The sequence below is a fragment of the Suncus etruscus genome, chromosome 18, assembly GCF_024139225.1.
Source record: "Suncus etruscus isolate mSunEtr1 chromosome 18, mSunEtr1.pri.cur, whole genome shotgun sequence".
In the NCBI taxonomy this organism is placed as follows: Eukaryota; Metazoa; Chordata; class Mammalia; order Eulipotyphla; family Soricidae; genus Suncus; species Suncus etruscus.
In genome coordinates, this window is record NC_064865.1 from 11201092 (window position 1) to 11215314 (window position 14223).

General features: G+C 33.3%; 1 protein-coding gene across 1 annotated transcript in view; it reads left to right on the forward strand.

The window, feature by feature from the left end:
- The window catches only part of PKHD1 (PKHD1 ciliary IPT domain containing fibrocystin/polyductin), a 507893-nt gene that overhangs the window by 235698 nt on the left and 257972 nt on the right, over positions 1–14223 (forward strand). Inside the window, exons 45-47 of the mRNA XM_049765224.1 lie at positions 1311–1445; positions 10186–10321; positions 13635–13881. Of these exons, the coding sequence (XP_049621181.1) occupies positions 1311–1445; positions 10186–10321; positions 13635–13881 (518 nt within the window). The remainder of the gene's footprint in view (positions 1–1310; positions 1446–10185; positions 10322–13634; positions 13882–14223) is intronic.

A 14223-nucleotide genomic window follows, 5' to 3' on the forward strand; every position in this document is an offset into this window, starting at 1 on the left:
AAAGAACCTTGGGATATGGTGGAGAAAAGCTGGACACCCTGGTGGACGGAGTATTGGAGTGTTTTGTGCATAAAACACTACTGTTAGCACTTTTGTAATATAAACAGTATCTATAATTTAAAGAAAACTACATATGCATGTAAATACCCAAATATTCTACATTTTTTTTATCCTTGGGGAATAAAACCTAATTTATTTAACTTACCTTTGTATTAACAGTGGTACTGGTAATAGTATATAAAGTGAAGTGTACTTAGAGAGTTAAATAAGTTTCTGCATGTAAAGTTCCCAGAAGAGTGACTGGATGTTAGTTGATATCCACAATTATTGCCATAATTGTTAGGAAATAGAATTGAAAATTAAAAGATTGATGTTGATAATAATGTTTCTGTAAATATCAACAGTGAGAATGCAACACTGAGAAATGCCATGCACATTATCAAAATATATATTGAATTTATACAGATCAATTTTCATTATTAAGTGTCTAAGTATATCTTGGTCATTTAGACAATTTAATATACATAGATACAGGAACACAATATTTCACTTAGTCTAATACCTACTATATATTCTTTGATAGGTTTATATTTCTTTATAGTAGTAATGTCTAATATTTCTGTATATTTTCTCAGTTAAATATCTTAACTTTGGGGAATCTCATTGTAATCTTCCAATTGTAGAAATAAAATTTTCTGGGTTGAAAATTGTAAAATATTTGGTAAAGTGTCTTGAGAGGGCCAATAAAACTAAATCATTGTTTATTTAGAAAGCTATTGGTAGGGCTGGAGCACTAACATAACTGATAGGATGTTTTCCTTGCATGTGATTAACATGAGTTCAATTTCTGGCATCCCATATTGCTTCCAAAATAACTTCTAAGAGCCACTAGTTTTTAGAATAAAATAAAGCTGTTGGTGCTTTCATAAGGAGAACTATTAACCTATGTTATTATATAAGTAAAGTACTCATATTATATAGAAAGTGAAAAGAATATTAGATGGACAGTGCTAATTTTTCTTAAGAGAAATGCCTGGCTGTCATTAATTGTTTAGAATTCACTTGTACAGGATTTCTGAATGAAGCAAAATGCTAAGATAAATTAAGGCACTTTGATTAAATAAAAAGGGATGAGTTTCTATCCTTATATTAAGTTTTGGATGAATATCTGTTCAGATAATATCAGACAAATGTTTCTTAATTACAGTAAAGCAGGCTTATTTATAGTGTCAATACTTAAGAAATTACTCAATGTTGTAGGAAAAATTGATCCTCAGACCACTGCTTTAACATACTTTGTTATTTTTTAGGTTTTTAGAAGTAAAAATATTCACCTGAAAAATTTCCAAGTTTATGCATGTAGAGAATTTGGAATTGACATCTTGGAAAGTGATGCAAATACTTCCATTACTGACAGTTTGTTACTTGGTCATTTCACCCAGAAAGTAAGTGCTTTATTGCAATTGTTTGTGTTGCCCATCAAAACATAATTATGTGCTAGGCTCCCCAGCTATGTAATTTTATAATTTTATTTTGTTTAGTATATCTTATGGTCAATCAGCACTATTTGGAGAAGATTTTATTCATAACTGTGAATAAAATTCAAATATAAAAAAGATTTCTTTGGACAACCAACTAGCCCAGAGCCTGTAGTCAGTCTTTTGACAATTTGCTACATGGGTGGAGACACCCTATATCTCTTAGGCTGATAAATTTTTTTTCTAGTTTCCCCAATGTTTGTAGTGCCTATGCAAGAAAAAAAGCCACATCTGCCTCTCTTCCCCCCATTTTTCTTTTTTAATGTTTCTCTTTTCCTTTTTAAAAATTACTTATATTCTAGATAGGAGTTCCACCTTTTTCATAAAACCATAGAACTGGAGTCATTTTTATTTTGATCTGTCTCATATTTCTATGTCCTCCTACAAATTGAGAAAAGAAAAAAAATATGGATTGGGCCCGAGGGTCAAGCAGTTTTGAGTGGAAAAAAAAGGTCAGATCTAAATACTCATTCCAAAGTCAACAACAATAGAATTAAGAGACATAAACTACAAAAAGATAATTACAAAATAGTATTTTGTACTGTGACACTGTTACCTGTTACACTGGTAGTTCTGGGAGCTAGGGATGGAGGTAAGGGAAACATTGGGGAAATAAGGTGGAAGGAGGTCAACAATGGTGGTGGGAATGGTCCTAATTCACTGTCACTAAATACTGTAATACAACTGTGAAAGACTTGTAATTTACAATGGTCTCAAAAAGAAATAAAATAAAACAAAAACGACAAATTTAGAAAAGGTTTTTATTGTATTGGTATATATTCTTATTGTTCTTAACTCTCACATAGATCATAAAGGCCGTAACTAGCTAGAAAATTTTGTCCCTGGTTACCTTTAGTATTTCTATTCATCTCAATAAAAAAGTAGATTAATAATTAATCTTAATAATTAATCTTAATAACTTTAGGTTAATTTTCTCTAACCTATAAGGATTATGGAACCATAAGGGTTATGAAACTATAGTAGTCTATTTTATCTCTGATTGTTGTCTTGTTCTAAGTTTTGACATTAACATTTGTGTATAGGGTCCTAAATCCAGTAGAGTAAACTGAAAGAGGGACAATCATGTAATATTATTTTATTAACACCAGGATATCTTTTATATTTCAGTAATATTTGCCAAAAGTGTAGATTTTCTATCAGATGAAACTCAGACTAGATGGCTTCTCTGTCATTGTATGATAAGGACACTTTAAGATTTTATATGAAGCTAAGTGACAATATCAGAATGACAGTGCTAGTTTTTGCTAGAGAGGTTTCTGGATGTCACTGATCCTTATAGTTTGTAGATCTGCAACGGATTTTCCAAACTATTGAATTTTGTTGCTTGTTTTTGTTTTGGGGTCGCATCTGGAGATGCTCAGGGATTACTTCTGGCTCTATACCAAGAATCCTCAAACTTTTTAGACAGGGGGCCAGTTTACTATCTTTCACACAATCGGAGGGCCAGGCTGTAGTTTTAAAAAAAAATCTATGAAAAAAAGGCAGAAATTTTCCTGTCACACTGCACATATTATTTTGAAGTAAAACAAAACAAAATAAAACAAAATGTGAATAAATATTTAAAATGAAGAACAAGTAAAGATAAATCAACAAACTTACCAGAATTTCATGGGCCTTCTTTTGGTGGACCACAGTTTGAGGACCCCTTCCCGAGACTGAGAGGAGGAGTTGAGAGATAGAGAAGGAGGGGTGTCAGAGAGTGGGGCGGACATTACACACATTCACACTGCAGGCCCAAGACTAATCATCTGCTAAGCAGAACAGGTAGTGACACAAAAACACTTATCGCACTGGATAAATGTCTTTGGTGGGCCGCATGTGACTTAAGGGCTATAGTTAAAGAACCCCTGTTCTATACTCAGGAATTTCTCCACCTAAGCTTGACCCGGGTTCAATTCCTAGGCCCCTGTATGGTCCCCTAAGCACCTCCATGAGAAATTCCTGAGTGCAGAACAGGAAGTATTACATGCTGATTACTCTTACATTGTCAAAGAGTCATCTGGGGATTTTGAGGTAGTCCAGAATTTATGTTAGACTATTTCGTGTAAAGTATATGCCTAATTCCAGAGATTCATTATTCCATGATTCCATGGTCCTCAAGCATTGCTGGATGTAGCCCAGTAAGTCATCTCACATATGGGTGCCCAGGTAAATCCTGTTACCAAAGGGCCTTTGCACTTCAGTACTCAATATTTTATTCTCAGGCTCTTGCATTGAACTATTGGTCCAGCTAGCTTAGAATCCAGTTGAAGCTTGGATTTTTTGAATTTGAGAGTTTCTTGTCCCAAGAACAAAGGTAGTTATTTTAAGGACATGAATCTTCCATTTTCCAACATGTCTTTTGGCTTCAGTAAAGTTCTTTCTCTACCAGTCACTGTATCTTTCCTTGGAGTGTCCTTAAGTGGCAATGGAACCAAGTTTTTTGGTTGCACTTTGACCAATTAAGTTAAAATTTACAATTAAAGACTTTATAATTCCTTTAGAAATTATTTTGTCATAAGATATAATTATTGACGCTAAATATTATCAAGTTATTTTTTTCTGTTTAATTCTCAAACTTTCTTGGTTAAAGCTCTATTAAACCATACTTTTTTTTTTTTTTTTTTTTTTTTTGGTATGTGGGCCACACCTGGTAGCGTTCAGGAGTTACTCCTGGGTCTGCACTCAGAAATCACTCCTGGCAGCCTCAACCATATAGGCTGCCAGGAATTGAACCCAGTCCTTCCTGGGTCGGCCACATGCAAGGAAAACACCCTACCATTATGCTATCACTCTGTGCCCAGATCCATACGTTTTAGGAGAAAAATGAATACCAATTTTTTTTCTTAAAGGGTTACCAGTTTGAAAGATGTTTTTTTAGACTGAGTTTAGATTAAAGAGAGGAAGGGGTCAGATTTCTATCTAAATCTATCTATTTAATCTATCTAATTCTATCTAAATCTATCTAGATTTAGAAGCTATCTAAATCAAAGGCCATTGCATTGTCAGAAATGACTGCAGAGATGATGCTAAAACCAATATGTCCATGAAGCTGAGTAGCTGTCCTTGAAAATTAATGTCACATCAAAATTGAAGCTAAGTAGACATCAAAATTAATGTGACAGTTATTTAAATTAAGATATAATTTAAGACAAAAGGGTGTCTATCATGATATTAGAGGAATAACAAGCCCTTGATCCATCACCTCATATAATTTTAGAGCCAATTTGTACCTAAATGTTGATTGAGTTTCAACTGCTAAACATATAAGAGCAACAATGGAGGCTTTGGGAAGTGAAATAATAATCTAAGATTCATGCTTCGTTGTTGTAAATTACTTTAATATTTTGTTACTTCCTGCCAAAGACTTAATCAGTCACACATGTGAAATGACTGAAAATATGCCTATGAGTACCTTCTTATATACTTCTTGAAGAGTTTTCATAAAAATTTTTCTTGAAAAATATTGTAGAAAAAGAAGATTCTCTGATTACTTAAATTTTAGATATTGCTGTTGAGCGAATATTATTATAATTGTGTGAAATTTGCATTATGTATTATAAATATTAAAGCCACAAAACGATTTTTTTTAAATTTTGGGCCACATATTGTAATACTCAGGGCTTACTCCTGGCCATGAGCTCAAGTGCATAGTAGATATATAGGTTGGTCACATACACGTTAAATACTTTACCCTCTCTACTATTGCTCTAAACCCCAAATCTGTAAATCTTAAAAGGTTTCTCATATATCTTTGTTCTATGAAATGTTCTATGAAACTATTTATTTTACATTTTTACAGAGAATTCCTGATCTTTGTGCTGGTGGAGTGCAGATTTTAACTTTTACCTTTCACTCTTGCCACTACTTGGGAAATAAATATTTTTCAGTAAATCTGACCTGTTTATTATTAGATTTTTCATCTACCTACCTATCCATCATCCATCTATCTATCTATCTATCTATCTATCTATCTATCTATCTATCTATCTATCTATCTATCTATCTATCTATCTATCTATCTATCTATCTATCTATCTATCTATCTATCTATCTATCTATCTATCTATCTATCTATCTATCTATCTATCTATCTATCTATCTATCTATCTATCTATCTATCTATCTATAATCTATCTATCTATCTATCTATCTATCTATAATCTATCATCTATCATTTATCTATCAATCTATCATCTATCTATCTATCTATCATTTTATGTTACATATTTATAAAATTTGTGACACACAATTATTGGTGACAAATATTCTAAAACAAACACTAGTTTCTGGAAAGTTTTTATTAGTTTATTTTTTAATAATATTCCTCTTTTGATACTCACATACCTAACGTCAACTTTATGTTGCGATGAGTAGAATAATTTTCTATGAGGCAGCTGTAAGGCACAATAAATGAAATGTACTATAGCAATCACAATAAATTCTAGTTTGGTTTATAGTTTGTTATAGCTGTTGTCCTATCAGTTTATTGAATTAACACTTCTTTTTACAATCTCAAGACTATCCTGATTTGGATGTAAAGAGCGATCACTTCATTTTAAGGAGTATCTGTAGAATAGTTATAAATGTGTTGTCTTATAATTGATTAGAGCAGATGATACCACTTTAAAAAAGATTATATTCAAACAGATGCTGATGGTGTTACTCTATTCTTTCTTCTATTTCTAGTTCTAACTTCCCATTTCATTTGTGGATTTGTCTTCTTCAATTTAGACCTTTCATCTTTACAATTCTATTGAAAGGCCCCCTCTTCTCAATATACTTGCTCTCCCTTGGAGAAATCTCATTTTCTCTGGTAGTTTCAATTACCATCTACATGCTGATGTCTCCCATATATTTGCATTTATTTCTACCATCTTATTTTTTTTGTGCTTTCAGTTTGCAATCAGATTCTTTGGATGCTTTTCTACTTGATTAACTTGATTTGACTTGCATTGAATACTATCTTTTTATTATATACATATATTAACTCACCTGAAAGTTTTACACTGTTATAATTATTTTGTTATTGAATCTAAATATTTCATATGCTTATTTGCCTGTTTAAACTTTACTATATCAATGCAAGTTTTAACTTTCATTTACTTCTTTTATGCTTCTATTTTTTTTTTTTTTTTGCTTTTTGGCCACACCTGGCAATGCTCATGGTTTATTCCTGGCTATGGGCTCAGAAATTGTTCCTAGCAGGCTCAGAAGACCCTATGGGTAGCTGGGAATTGAATCCAGGTTCCTTCTAGGTTGTCACATGTAAGGCAAACACCCTACTGCTGTGCTATCCCTTCAGCTTCTCTATTTTGAATATTACCTTTTTGTAGCATATGCTTCAATTTAAAAAAAATAAACCTTTCATAAAACTATAAAACATAGAGGAAAAAACAAAACAGAAAATATATGAATGAATTTTCATGAAACAAGCAAAACATGCACACAGCCTCAGATCAAGTGAAAAGCATGACCACTTTCTTTGAAGACTTCCCTACTCATTTAAGACCCGCCTTGGCATTCAACTCTAATGTCTAATTTCCAGCCAAGGGGAATCATCATTCAAGTTTCTATAAAAGGAGATTAGTTTCAAATCTATTCTTGAACCTTATAAACATAGAATATAATACCATGTAACTTTTGTGCCTTGCTTCTCTGCCACAACTTTTTTTCTGTAAGATGCATCCACTTATTTATTTATACTAATTTATTCTTTCAATTGTTAGGTGGTATTCCATTTTATGTCTGAACCAAAGTTTTTATAAATATTATTTTACTTTTGATAATTTTCTATTTTGACCTTATTACCAATAACTATGTGAATTTCTGCATCTTGGTGTTCATTTGGGTGCACTTCTGTTGGATAGGTACCTGAGAGAGAGAGAGAGAGAGAGAGAGAGAGAGAGAGAGAGAGAGAGAGAGAGAGAGAGAGAGAGAGCGAGCGAGCGCCAGCCTGGCTAAATACTATAGTTTCTCTTGATGAGCATCTTGCAGAATTTCTCATGTCTTTCCATTAATCATCCTGATTCTTATAATTTTCCTCCCTCTGATTTAATTTCTTGTTTCATTAGAATATAGTCTATAGTAGCCTTTAAAAATTAATAAAAAAGCTGGAGTAATAATACAGAGGGAAGGGCATTTGCTTTGCATATAACTGACCCAGGTTTGAACCCCAATAGCTTATAATATCCCTTAACTCATCCAGGAATGATCCTTGCTGGATGTTACTCAACCCCACTGACCCCCAAGGGCAGATTTGGAGGCAGGGAGATAGTATTGAACATGAGATGCTTGTTGTGCATGTGACTAACTGGGGTTTGATCCCCAGCATCATCTAAAGTCTCCTGAGGATCACTTGGAATGATTCTTGTGCACAACCATTGTGACCCAAACCCAAATCCTCTCAAAGTGAAATTTTATGGAAAGAAAATATTTAAAGTTACAGCTGGAGATCCCCTTATGACTATCTTTATTGTTAGTCGACTATCAGTTTGGTCTCATATTGCCTTGGAATTGTGAAGCTAATTCCCCATGGTCTTCAGGTGTAAAGTGGGGAGTTTGAATAATTTAGAAATTGTATGATTCTAGATCTTTTGTATTTTGTCTTTATGTTTGTCCCTCTTTGAAAATTTTTAGTATCATAGTTTTGTGTTTGGTGTTTTGTAATTTCAATATTTTATATTTTGGTGTGTCTTTGTTACCTTATAGGGGGTTTTCCATACTGAAATTAAAATTCTAATTCAATTTTGAAATTGTGTCATTGATGATTCTCTACTATTTATATTTTATGATGATTTTACTATCCATATTTTGGGGTGTGTTTAGAGATACTCATATTGTTTGAATCCTTGACCTCAGCATTGTTTTTTATCCTAATCTTGTTGACTTTGAATTTTCTAACATTTTGTTGTTGTCATTTCTTCATAAAAGTTTTCCTCAACATTTTTATTATTTACTTATTTGTTTGTTTGTTTTTTGGGTCACACCTGGCTATGCTCAGGGGTTACTCCTGACTCTATGCTCAGAAATTACTCCTGGCAGGCTTGGGGGACCTTATGGGATGCCAGGATTCAAACCACCGACCTTCTGCTGACTCTATTATATTCTGCTGGCTTTATTATATTTACAGTTTCTTTTATTTTATTGTTTTTTTATGTTGAAAATGCCTCACAAATCAATTTGTTCTCTGTCCTTTTAACCATAAAATTGAATCACACATAGAAAGTCCTTAAATATCATGTTTTATTCACTGTCATTTCATCATAATGTTGAGGGATAAAAAATGATACTGAGTTTGGACCATTGTTTATGTGGAGTTTGCACATTTTTGTCAAGTGTGCTTGAATTGTTTTCTGGGTACTCTTGTTTCTTCCTACCACTCAGTGATGTTCATATTGGACTCTACTTTTTCCAGAGTGACTGTGTAGCCCCTGTGATGGACAAGATGGAAGATGTGTCCAGTCTAGACTTTCTTTCTGCTGTGTTCAGAGCTGCTGGAATAGGCTCAGGCCACCTCTGAACCCAAATTAGATGGCATATGCTGGGAAATAAAAGAGAGTATAAAATAATACAAGTAATTTTTGACTATTAGAAATATGTTGGCATTTTAATTTGATTTTTTTTTTGGTTTTTCGGGCCACACCCGTTTGATGCTCAGGGTTTACTCCTGGCTAAGCACTCAGAAATTGCCCCTACCTTGGGGGGACCATATGGGATGCTGGGGGATTGAACCACGGTCCTGATCCTTGGCTAGCACTTGCAAAGCAAACACCTTACCTCTTGCACCACCTCGCCGGCCCCTATTTGATGTTTTATGATGTTTTATTGACCAGAAATATGTCACAGAAAGTTTGTTCTTCTTTCTATCTATCTATAAAAAGTTAGTTTGATTACTTTTTGTTTGTTTTTTTTGGGGGGCATACATGGTGGTACCTAGGAGTTACTCCTGGCTCTGTGCTCAGAAATCACTCTTTGCAGGCTCAGGGGACCATATGAATGCTGAAGATTGAACCCAAGTCCATCCCTCTGAATACAAGGCGAAGTGTGGCAAATATACAAGGCAAACATTCCACTGTGCTATATTTACATACATTTAAAGGCACGATTTTGAAGAATCCATTGGCTGCATTAAATGCTGGATTACTACAAAAAAACTTTAAAAAAATTCTTTCATTTCCAAACTCTGGAAAACTTTTTATTGTATGAATGTATCACAATTTTCAGTTCGTCTCCAGATTTGGTGATTTTTGTGTGAAACTGTTATTTGGGCAAGGTTTTGTTTCAATATAAATTTTAACATCTTGAAGATGAATGTCTAATAGTTAAATTGTTCAGTCTTGCTATAAGAGTATATTTAACTTTAAAGAACTTTAGTAGTGATTGTATCATTTTTCATTCTCACTAGCTTGTTAAAATATTATCTGTTATTTCTCAGCAGAAACAGTACTTGAGTGCTGTCAAATGGATTTTATTTAACCGTTATCAAAGTTTAGTATATCATGATCTTTTATCACATATGTGTTCTGGAGATATTTTCTCTCATTCTTCAGCTTGTCTTTTTATTTTATTGTTTTTACTTGTGCATTATAAAGTATGGCTCATATCATTAGCAACTTCATTTTCCTTTTTTCCTTATAAATTCCAGAGAAATGTGTGTATGTCAGCTGGGATAAAAACTCCCAAGAGACAAGAACTGATAGTATCTAACACCACTTTTGTTAATTTTGATATCATGGACTGTGTGGCAATCAGAACCTGTTCTGGCTGTTCTCAGGGACAGGGTAAGTGGTTTAAACAGATAAGATGGATAGTAATAAAGGTTAATACTTAAATAACTGTGTTAATTACACTTGGACCTGGAACAACACAGGTTTTAACTTAAAGGTTTACTTCTACACAATTTTCATAGCATGTATTATTAATGCATGAATTATTATATCAATACATAAATATGAATTTCTTTCTCAGATTATCATTAATTTTTGATATTTGGTATTCATAATTTGTATAAAATATTCACAGGTTTGTATGGTAAAATATTCATGTAGGTATTGACAAATATTGAATTTTGTGAACAGATGATATAAGTCTATGTTATCATTAAGTACTGAAAGAACTTCCTATTAATGTTTCATTTCTTATGATTTTAATAGCATTTTATTATTTGGCTCTCTATTGTAAGAATACAAGAGATAAAACATGTAAAATGCAGAATAAGTGAATATTTGTTATCAGTTGTTTATGTTATCAGTAAGGCTTTTGTTAAATAATAGGCTATCAATAGTTAAGTTTGGGGGAGTCAGAGTTCTATATGTATTTTCCACTATGCAGGAATTAGAACACCTAATTCTATTTAGGGTTAAGTGTAGGAGGAAAGTTTTGTGATCCACTTTTTCTTTCGCTAGCACAGTTGCATTAGTAACTTTATTTATGCTCAAAATACATATAATTAAACCCAGAAGAGTACAAGTTTCAGGCTGTGTCTCCCACATTCCCCCATTCTTTTTTCTATGATGATGTTTTACACTCTGTCATTGTGGTGCCCTGACTTATGTGCTCTGAGCTTCTTCAAGGTATGTTTCACTTGCTTAGACCTTTTACATAACACCTAAAGAGCCCGAATCTAGTAGTTCACTGATTAAATGAACAAAGTTCTATAAACATATACACAGTCTTTCCTGAAAGAGCACAGTTCAGATATTTCATGTTTCAACAGCCCAAGGCTTGTTGAATGCACCAAGAGAACCATAGCTATTCTTGTTCACTCGTTAACCACATCTCAGAGGAGATGAGAAATACCTTGGAGAACTCATAGACCAAGGTGAAAAGAAGTAGAGAGCAATCTAGTTGATTTGATCATTGTAAACAGCCAAACCAAGTAATTCTAGTAAATATGCTCTTGTGGTTTGAAGCACCAATTTAGATAATTGTCTGGTTTTTTTTTTAATTAAATGAATAATCAGCAAGCCTTTGCCTTTTTTCCTTTTTTTTTGTAGAGGCGAAGTCAAAGTTGTTGTTGTTGTTGTTTTAATTTGGGTGGCATTTGAGTTTAAGATTATGAAAATAATTATAGGAAGGAAAAAAGATTTTGTTAATCATCTAGAATCAGAGTTCAGCAGTTCTTTAATAGCATCATTGTTTTATATCATTCCTAAGAAATTGGTAAGAATCACAATATTTCTTGATGATTTTATACCTCTTCACTGGATGATGTTGCTAAGGTATCTCTTTGATTTGTTTAAAAAAAGGTCTAGCTCAGGTTTAATTTAAGATAATGGGGGCTATTCTTGTCCTTTTAGAGTTCTGGACTTAGGACAAATATATATTTATGTGCTGTGGAAGAGTGGGATAAGTAAATATTGGAGAATTCAACCTAGATAGGAGCAGGAAAGGGGATATGACAAGGTCCATAACGATGTCTTTGGGGGTAAGTTTTGAAAGATGAATAGAAGTTTGCAAATAGAAATATGCACGAAAACCTCACTAGGTATTAGGAACATCATGAATATGTGCCAAAAATGACTACAAGTTATGTATATTTGTAGATTTGCAAAGAAATACATGACTGACTTGTAAAGTCGTAGGTACTTGTATGTAGTGTTAAATGAACCATGGAAGTTTTATCATGTATATATTTGTGGAAATGTACTTTAATTTCTATTCAGACTGTCCTAAAGTGCAAAATGAAAATATTAGCATCTCCATTGATGTGTGCTTTAGTCTTATTTTGCCCTTTCAGATATTTTATAATGTTGATAGAATGGTGTGTGCAGTGTATGTAGTATTATATAATTATAAAAAAGATGGATTACTAGAAAGAAATATAATGATGGTCACAAGACACATGTTGTCACAAGACAACTCTCCTAATTGCATCCCAGGCAGCTGAGTTAGCAAGGTACTAGTGACACACAAGGATGTGGTCTGAGAGAATGACTGCTAAGAAGCATAGCCCTCAATCTAATACTAAAAATGTGTTGCATTATGAATTGCCCATATGATTGAGAGCTTGTTTTGAGAAGTGTTCAAAGTCTAAACCTCATAAAAGGTGGACTAAGATGTACCAGAGAGGAAATGGAGAAGAATTAAAAGCTATTAAATCTTCAGTGTTTAGTAATGTTGAGTATTTTGTACCTGTTTTCTGTTAGATCAAAGTCCCTCAATCAAGACATTATAGACAAGGGGGCTGTGTAATTTTTTGTTTGTTTAGGAGTATTTGAGCATTGAACATTTTTAAGAGCATCTTTGCCTTATTCTACCAAACTAGAAGTGTCACCATTACCCAGAAACTATAGCCGAAATAATTTCAAATGGAAAAAAAAATTCCAGATGGTGCCAAATCTCTTTTGGAGGAAATTGTTATCACTGGCTGAAAATAAGCATTTTAGAATAGATGCTGCATAAAAGCAGGGACAACACTGTCCTCCCTATGAAATTCTAATAAATATATATAGTCACAGGTAGAATAAACAAAAATAATTTTAAATACTCCTCTGAGTGATTTTTTTCTTGCCTTTAAATTTTTTATACATATTACATTAATTTTGTTTTTAGGCCACATCCGGCAGCACTCAGGAATTACTTCTGGCTCTGAGCTCAGAAATTACTCCTAGCAGGGTCAAGGAACCATATGGGATACTGGGAATCAAATCCAGATCTATCCAAAGTTGGCCACATGCAAGGCAAATGCCCTACTGCTGTGCTCTCTCTGCAGCCCCTACAAATTCATTTAAAAATTTTTTTAAAAGGGGTCAGATAATTAGCACAATGGGTAAGATACTTGCCTTATACATAGTTATCTGTGTTCAATTTCCAATATTCCATGTGGTTCCCAGAAACCTTGAGGGACCCTCAATGTAGAATGAAGAATAATAGCTGGATATAGCTGGGTATGGGCACCCAACAAACAAACAACAACAACAACAACAACAACAAAAACCTTTAATATTTCACAATCTCCATCATAGAGCCACCTAGTAGTTAGAACATCTTGCCAATATTGGGCATAATATTTCTACAACCATCCCATAAGTAAATTGATGACTTTTTTGATGCTTTGTATAATTTTCTAACAGTCTTTCTTCTGGTCTGTAGGTGGCTTTACTGTGACAACCAGCCAGTTGAATATTATGAATTCTTCAAATATAGTAGCATTTCCATTTCCTCATGCAGCAATTTTGGAAGACTTGGATGGGTCTTTGTCTGGAAGAAATAGAAGTTATGTTCTTGCTTCTATGGAAACTCTTACAACTTCCTGTGTAATTGATGCAAGATTCAGTCAGATTGTCCAAGGAAGTGTCTGCAGGGAAGAAGTGCTTTTTCATCGGATGTCGATTGGTTTGTATGTTGAATTAATTACGCTTCTAGTGAAAATGAAGTTATCACCTATGACGTTGATGTTTATAGAAGATAACTTGCTTTCTAGAGCCTACTGAGATGTTTTATTCTACTTAAGTGCTGCAGAAACATTTTTGACAGCTGCCAGATAATAGTTCATGCTAGTTTTAGGTTGATTCAGATGACAGTTAACTTCCAACATCGCCACTAGATCTAGAAGCCTATGATATCTTATTGACATTTTAAACTAATTGCTTCCTCTGGAAAACACTTAAAGCCAACCGAGAATTTGAAATGTATTTAAATTAAAAGTATTATTAAAAAATTCCAATAATGTCCATTCTCA